The sequence below is a fragment of the Hakea prostrata genome, chromosome 10 (genome assembly GCF_041222555.1).
Source record: "Hakea prostrata isolate BN-2017 chromosome 10, UWA_Hpros_2, whole genome shotgun sequence".
NCBI classification, from domain to species: domain Eukaryota; kingdom Viridiplantae; phylum Streptophyta; class Magnoliopsida; order Proteales; family Proteaceae; genus Hakea; species Hakea prostrata.
The window spans coordinates 28,323,643-28,332,608 of NC_142609.1; the positions used below are offsets into that span (position 1 = coordinate 28,323,643).

At 39.2% G+C, this 8,966-nt stretch overlaps 1 protein-coding gene across 1 annotated transcript; it reads right to left on the bottom strand.

Annotated features, from left to right (window-relative positions):
* Positions 1 to 5,079: 5,079 nt before the first annotated feature.
* On the bottom strand, positions 5,080 to 8,669 carry LOC149002414 (Pentatricopeptide repeat (PPR) superfamily protein). The gene has a single exon (XM_089138916.1). The coding sequence runs from the start codon at positions 8,248 to 8,250 to the stop codon at positions 5,437 to 5,439; it is 2,814 nt and encodes a 937-aa protein (XP_088995042.1). The 5' UTR covers positions 8,251 to 8,669; the 3' UTR covers positions 5,080 to 5,436.
* Between the last annotated feature and the right edge of the window lie 297 nt (positions 8,670 to 8,966).

Below are 8,966 nucleotides of genomic sequence, written 5' to 3' on the forward strand. Positions count from 1 at the left end.
TTCTATCCGGACACTCCACAAAATAATCCAACTAGACCTTCGGGTTCTCGGACCTGAAATACGGATCCCAGGTTAGAAATACGGGGGTTGTTACACTCTAGGTTTAGGGTTAACTTCCAGGATCTCCTAATAAGGTTGTAGCAGCTAATTAGGACTCTTTGACGTTTTGGCTAGGGATTAAAGGGGTCCACAAGGCTGCTGGAATGATGAAACAGTTTTGAAGTTTAGAGAAATTCAGAAGTCAGGATTCAAATATTGAATTCTAAGTCAATCTAGGGTTCAGCTGGGGTGGGGAAAGAGGTATGGTTGATGGGTTTCTAAATAGAACTTAATGGAACTTTAATTTGCTGCAAATCTGTAAATTTCTACAAGGATGAAGTGCGGGGAACTAAGAACTTAGGCTTAATGGACTATTTAGAAGAAACTAATGCTAGGGATGGGTTCCTAAGGCCTAAGTTATCCTAGTGAGGGTCTAATGGGGGACCGGGGGGGGGGGGTTTGGGGCTGGGGTTGAGGGAATCCTAGTGTGTTAAGACTGAAAATGTGGGGAAGAAGAAGAGGGGGAAAGGAGCTACGTATAGTGGTTAGGGTTAGGGTTGGGGAGTGCCTGCAATTGAAGGGGATTGGGTGGGTGTCTTGAGTTACTTGAATGGTGGTGAGGTTGCGGGAATCTCTGCAAGGGAACTTGAAGATGAAGAAGAAATCTCTAAACTAGAAACAAGAGCACTCTATCCCAACCGCAAGGTTCCAAGAGGAATCCCACGACTTTCCAAAGTCAAATCTCAAACTCAAGTCAATTCATTAATCAACACTGAAAATAACTAACAATCGAAGGGCTATTTATAGCATGAAACAAAGGACCTTGACTCATACTAGGAAATCTTGACTATTAGAGTCCCATTACAACTTGACTTGGACTCTGAAACACTTATCAAAGGAATCTAATTAGAACACGATCCTAGCCTTGGATCTAAGATCTCGCATAAACACTTTTAAGTCATCTAATGCTAATTAGATAACTTAAGACAAGCAGCCAAATTACAAAGACAATGGACTTTTTCAACATGACTCACAACTAAACCAATCCCAAACTAACTCTAATTGTGACTCAACTTTGACTGATTCAACATAGTCAAATTAAAAGGTCTTTAATTTGTTATCAACTAGACCAAATAACAAAAATAAGAGTTGATTCAGAACCCTCGGATCAAGGGGAATACTTCCAGACACGTATTGGGCTTCAAAAGAGGGGCTTGGGAAAAAACTAGAATACCCCTGAGGTATTCAGCCAGCCTTAGGTGCACTTTTTGGGTATGGTTTTGGCCCCTTTTATTTGTTGTTGGGGGGGGGGGGACCAACCCAAGATACATCACCCCTCTTAAGAGTTTACAGATATACTAGTTACAACCTGTTATCAATGTGATTCATAAGGTCACAATCAAAGATTTTGTTGGAAAATGCAAGACAAACCCCCTCAAATTGCCAACACTACTACAACTACAAAGACCACACTTAAACCCCCACAGTCTGAAGATAAAATTGTGAAGATGTCTGCAAAAGACTTTATTCACTTTACCCAATTTTATGTAGCCCAATCTCAACCATTTGTAGCTAAATTTGTACAAACAGGTAATGCAACACCATGCCTCTCATCCACTTTTAAGCCTTGTATTTTTTTATTTTGGCGCCAATGCTCACATGACTGGCACTCCAAGTATCTTTTCTTCCTTTTATTCATCTACTTGTATGGCTATCCTTGCAAATGGTTACCGCGTCACAATTAAAGGTGCTTGAACTTATCCTTTGTCCTTTATTACCAAGATTTTCATTTAATTATTGTATGTTTATAAACTTACCACTGAACATAATTCATCTGTCACATTTCTTGGGTTTTGTCTCTTTCAGGTTCTTAGGAAGAAGAAGACACTTGGTAAGGGTCGTGAGTCTGGGGGGGTGTATCTGTTTGACAAGATTGTTGCCTCTTTGAGCATCTCTCTACAACATCAAAGTCATTGCCAGCTAGGTCATCCCTCTTTGCAAAGTTTAAAATTATTGGTTTGTTGTTTTCAGCATATTATGAGTTACGGTGTGAGTCATGTTAGTTTGGGAAGCTTCACCGTGTGAGCTATCCTCCCTAGTTGTTAACCGGTCTTCCTACCTTTTGCTTAGTTCTTTTGATGATGGGGTCCATGCCCTATAGTTTCTACTTTGGAGTCTAAATATTTTGTTACTTTGTGGCCTTTTCCAAAGTTAGCTAGGTTTATTTAATTAAAAACCATTCTGAATTATTTCATATATTTTGTAATTTTATTGTGGAAGTTCATACTTAGTTTAGCATTATGGTTAAGATTTTTCATAGTGATAATGTGAAAGAGTTTTCAAACCTTATCACTTCCTTTATGAATTCTAATGGCATCCTTCATCATTCCAATGTCGCCTACCCCATAAGAAAACGGTGTTGCAGAGAGGAAAATCGTCATCTTATGGAAGAGGCACGTTGAGATGAAGCTACCTAAACCTTTTTGGGCTGATGCAGTATTGAGTGCTTGTTTTCTTATGAATTGTATGCCATCTTTTGTTTTGAATGGGGGAATTCCATATTTTACTTTGTTTCATTCTATTCCCCGATTTGCCTTACCGCCACGAGTTTTTGGGAGTGTCTGTTTTGTTCATGATCTTCGTCTTAGGTTATCTAAATTAGATCCTAGAACTCTAAAGTGTATGTTTGTTGGTCACTCTTGCACTTAGAAAAGGTATTGGTGTTATTCATTTGATTTAAAAAAGTATTTTGTCATTGTTGATGTTTTATTCTTTGAGTTAACACCTTATTCTAAAGGTGCTTTTGTTTCCACCCTTGATGATGATGTTTCAATCACCATTATTCAAATTACTGTGGTACCAGATATTGTTCGTTCACAGATTCCAGCTAATAAAACAAATGGCTCAAGAGTGTACCAACAACATCACCAACCAGATGTTGCCCCTCCTCCATAAGCACAATTTTCTTCTCCAAATCCGGTGGTGAGTCCTTCCCCTCCTTTATCCGTCCTTGATGTTCCAATTGCCCTTTGTAAAGACACTCTGAATTTGTGTTAAAGTATCCGATCGCTAATTTGTTTCTTATGCTAATGTATATCATCCGTATTCCACACTTATTATCTAGCACTAAAAATTTTCCTCTCCTCGCATCTATTGGAGAAGCCTTGTCAAATATAGGATGGACAACTACAATGAAGCAAGAGTTGTCTACCTTACTTGACAATCATACTTGGGATTAATGCCTTTGCCTCTTAGGAAGAAGGCCATTAGGTGTTGATGGGTGTTTGGAAGTTAACCCTTATGGGAGTTTTGCTCGTCTAATAGCTAGAACTTGTTGCAAAAGGATATGGCCACGTGTACGGTGTCGATTACTTGGAGACGCATTCTCTCCTGTTGTTAAGATGACGTTGGTTCAAATTTTGATAATCTTTGGCTGCCATGTGTCACTAGCCTTTATTTCAGCTTGATATTAAAAATGCTTTCCTCAATGGTGATCTCTATGAGAAAGTTTACATGTAGCAACCTCCAGGGTTTGTTAGTCAAGGGGAGAGTGGTATGGTGTGCCGTCTTAAGAAGTCTTTCTATGGGTTGAAGCAATCACCATAGGCATGGTTTGGTCGATTCACTTCTGTGGTTTTAGATTTTGGACTAACTCGTTGTGGCAATGACCATTCAATATTTTACTACCATTCTAGCATAGGAAGTTTGTTTCTCATCATTTATGTTGATGACATTACTACCACTAGAGATGATTCTATAGGGATTGATAAATTTAACTTATATTACAACAATAATTTTAAACTAAGGACTTGGGAAGATTGAAATATCTTTTGGGTATAGAAGTTGCTCAATCCCATAGACAAAAGTATGTACCCGAGTTGTAGCCCCAAGGTCAAGGCATCGGAACAGCCTCACAACAAAACTTGTTGGGGGTAAGAAGACTAGGTAGGAAAATAGCTCCCCCCCCCCCCCGGGACTCTGCTTGTGGAGAAGCCTTCGACACGGGGTTCACCCTTTTAACAAGAAGTATGTACTTGATTTGTTGATAGGCTCTAAGCCTCTAGAGACTCATATAGATCCTAATGTGAAGCTTATACCAAAAGATGGGGATGTCCTCGATATGGAGTAGATATGGACCAAACACATGTTGAAAAGCTAGGCTTTGGTGATGAATCCTCTCTGAGAGTGTGGCCTACTATTGCTATTCACATTACCATGACAATATGGTGATGACCTAATTAAAATTAAGAGTCAATGAGAGAGAGAGAGAGAGAGAGAGAGAGAACCAATCTTTCAATTATTTTTTGTATTACCTGATTATGCATGAGGCATATACAAGATGAAGACACCAAAAGAGGCACATAAGATGGAGTAAATGAGGAACTAACATGGTAGTTTGGGCTCTCCACAGACAACCGAATGCATTTCCTGTACTGCCGCTACTGATACACAAGATATGATCCACTCAATACAGCTAAAGCTTTGGCTTCCATAGAGAGGTGGATTATGCTCACCATAGGCTATGTGCTTCCCTCCTTTTCGAGATCAAAACAAGTAATTGACAGTGAAAACCACCTAAAACAAGGATGAGGCATATACAAGATGAAGACGCCAAAAGAGGTACATAAGATGGAGTAAATGAGGAACTAGCATGGTAGTTTGGGCTCTCCACAGACAACTGAATGCATTTCCTGTACTGCTGCTACTGATACACAAGATACAATTAACTCAATACAGCTAAAAGCTTTGCTTCCATAGAGAGGTGGATTATGCTCACCTAGGCTATGTGCTTCCCTCCTTTTCGAGATCAAAACAAATAATTGACAGTGAAAACCACCTGAAACAAGGAAAGAAAAAACCCAAAAATGCTACCTTTTTAAACAAGGACGGCAGATTTTTTCATCCCAGGAAAAAAAATTTTGATCTGTATCATTCATTATGAGGTTGATCCAATAGATACTGTTTAAACTAAGTGTTTCAACATATAAGATACAAATCCATTTGATTTGAGGAAAGGATGACAGTCATGGTTGTAGAGATCAATATATTCATACAAACCCAAAGACAAAAAGTTCAAAGGCAACAAGTTAAGGAGCAAGCCATCAGAGTCAGATGCTCTTTTTTGGTTAAAATTTGTCATTTCTTATTTCACAAAGTATAATACAAATAGGAGAAAAGCATCCATCATTATGGAAAAGAAAGAGAAAAGGTGGCATACCTAAGACATCTTGTAGCAAGCAAATATTTAACTTTCTGTTGCATGACATAGCACCGAGATATGCACCGTTTTTGGGTTCCGGAAGGTACAATCAGCAAGTCAATGAGGGTATAAAATATGACAGAAAGATGAAAACTGAAATGTGGAAAGATTGGAAATCAAAGTCCCTCATGCATCATTTACCAATAGTCATTGCATGAACAGGCTCCATTCTTGAATGAATGGAAACGGTTTCCATCCCTCACAACTATCTCTCTATCAAACAATTGAGTCACAAGCCTCATAAACATATGGCAGTCTCTACAAATACGTAGGTTCTTGATTATAAGTATTGGAGCTGCTGATGGGGTATTCAGAAGACCAAAAGCAACTGCCAACTTTTCGCTGTGATGAGAAGCATCATCTCCACACAAATATCCTATGCTCTTCAATCTAGACCTCAGTGATTCTAACATTTCATGAATCTTAATAATCTGTGAGTGGGATCTATCTCCTGATTTGAAGAGATGGACCTTGTTCCTTATCTCAATCCAGCTTTGACCTGGATTTTTCTTCAATCTTCTCTCCCTCATCATCCAGCGAGTCTGATCACCTAAATCTGACCTTCCAGAATTATCATAAATGTTTGCAAGAAGTACATAGACTGCTGGATCTAAGGGGTCAAGCTCAATGCATAACCTTGCTACATGTTCCCCAAGAAATAAATTTCCATGTAAATGGCAGGAAGCCAATAAGGTTTTGTAGATCAATGCATCCGGTCTAAATGGCATTGTTTCTATCACAATCATTGCCTCTTTCAGATAGCCAGCACGGCCAAGGAGATCAACTAAGCAAACAAAGTGATCCAACTGAGGTGTGATACCATAATTTTCAAGCATTGAGTGAAAATAATCACGACCAAGATCCACAAAACCACCATGACTACAGGCATAAAGAACCAATAAGAATGTAATGGAATCAGGTACCAGTCCTTTCAACTTCATATCTTCAAAGCTTGAGAGAGCAGAAGAGAATAGACCATTTGATGCCAATCCAGATATCAACGCATTCCATGACACAACATTTGGCTCTGAAATTTCCATAAAAATTTTACGAGCATCTCTTATACTTCCACATTTTCCATACAAGTCAACAAGGCCATTTGAGACCGATAGCCAGCTGTCTAGACCAGATTTCACAGAATAACAATGAATCTGTTTTCCAGGTTCTACTGCAGCTAAGCTAGCTGATGCGCATAAGAAGCTGGCCAAGCTAAAGCCATCCATCTTAATATCATCATCTTGCATGTGAGGAACAATGTTTAATGCCATTTCATAGTGACCCATTTGATTCAGTCCAGTGGCTAAGCATGTATATGTGATGGCATCTCTATGATTCATCCTGTGTATGACACGCCATGCATCAGCCACCAATCCCACTCTAGTGTAAACATCAACAAGAGAATTCCCAACAGCTATATCTGAGTCTGCTTTAGTTTTAATTATGTAGGCATGAAGCTTTCTTACTCGACTCAAATCTTCAGTTGTACAACCCTTAAGAATAGAAGAGAGTGTAAAGCAGTTTGGCTCCACACCAACAACCAGCATCTTTGCAAATGCCCCAAAAGCTTCAGCTTGCAGTCCGTGTTGAGTGAATCCGGCAATCAGAGATGTCCAAGAAATTACATTAGGTGACAGTACTTCATTAAATACACACAACGCATTATCTATCGATGGAGAGCATTTTGCATACATATCGATGAGAGAATTTCCAACAGAGGTGTCCCTCTCTAGACCATCTTTAACCACTCGTGAATGGAGCTGTTCTCCTAGTTTCAATGCAGTGACAGAGGAACAAACATTTAGGACAGCTGAAAAAGTGAAAGCATTTGGCAAGATGCCCAAGATTTCCATCTCACAAAATGAGGCCATTGCCTTCTCAAGATCTAAAGCTTGAGCATAACCAGAAATCAAAGCAGTCTGCAGTAAGGCATCAGATTCAGGAGTCTGGTTTGAGACATTCAAAGCATCATCCATCTTCTGGAATTTTGCATACATACTTACAAGAGCTGTCTTTAATACCAAATTCAACTCAACTCCCCATAGTATCACATGAGCATGAACTAATTGCCCACAGCCCAAACCAAGAAAACAGGATACTGCTAAAAGTTTAGCAAAAGTGAACTCATTAGGAGGGATCCCCAACTTAATCATTTGAAGATATAGTCTTAGAGCATGATCCCACTTTTGAGACTGGACGAAGGAAGAGATCATTGTGGACCAAGAGACAGTATCACCAGAATCCATAGACATAAATATTTTGTATGCTTCCACAAAATGGTCACATTTAGAATAGACATCGATCAAGGCACCTCCCAGCACTGGATTTGATTCAAATCCATAATGTATAATCTGTGCCTGCACACAAGTCCCCCACACAAGCTCCCTTAGAGAAGCACATGATCGTAAAACACTTGAAAAGGTGAACTCATTGGGGACCCAGCCAGAAATCACCATATGACCGAACAATTCTAATGCCTGTTCATGATTTCCATTTCTGACATACGCAGATATCATGCTAGTCCATGATACAACATCTGTGTAAGTCATTCCATCAAACAACTTCTGTGCTGGTTCAATCCCGAAACATTTTGCATAGAGAGACAACAGAAGATTGTTCAGAAACAAGTGGTCTTGTAGACCCAGCTTAATTAGAGAACTGTGGATATATACGCCATCTTTCAATGACCTTGAGTTGCAATAAGAAAGAACCCGTGAACAAAAAACTTCGGAATGGCACAAATCGGCTCCACTAGCAACCGTGGGCTCTGACTTCAGAACCCATTCTCTTCTAAACAAGGAACGAAAATCAAAGGGATTCTGTTGGTCAACATGACACAAGTGAAGGAAAACAGGCAAAATCGGAACTCTCAGAGAAGGAATACTTATTTGAGCCTGAGAAGAAGATAATGGAGAATAGAACAAGTGAGAGATTTTGAATTTGCAGAAATTCATGCTAAGCAGTAAAACTCATTGCCCAAAATTACGATTCTTTTTTTGCCAAACTTGGGGGGAATTTTCTGATTCAAAACTCTCAAAAACAGCTTAAACCTTCGTTGGGACTTGTCAATCCCACAGTTTAGATCCATCGACTTGCATTCCACCATTGCAGAAGAACGTGACATTATAGTCTTCGTCTTCGCCGTATCTTCTGTTTAGATTTCTCTGCTTCGACCTACTCACAAATGTCAATCGCTTTACATTTCCGCTGTTTGGCCGTAAGAAAAGGAGAGAGTAAGTGTCGATTCTTTTTGGCTGTCTTCTCTGTTTCATTGATTTTCAAGTAAGTGTTATTCTTTTCTTAATAAAAGACTAATGCCAAGTAAAATACATCAAATGGAAATCTCTAAGACTCGAACAAGAGAGTGAACATTTTTAACCAAAAAAAAAAACAACAAGAGGGTGAACATTTGCAATCCTCCATCTTTTGGCTTTAAAAGATCTGGAATAGGTTTTATTGGACATCATTTATGCACGGTCTATAGTTTGCTATATCGTTATCGTTGTACAGATTTCTGTTGAGCGACCAGACACAGTCTTTTACCAAAAAAAAAAAAAAACCAGACACAGTCTCGAACCAATGGCTTGACCAGCTCCACTTCCTTTAGATCAAGGAATCTGAGTCGACCACCCCCAAATATAAACTCGCCCGCTACCCAAAAAAAAAATGA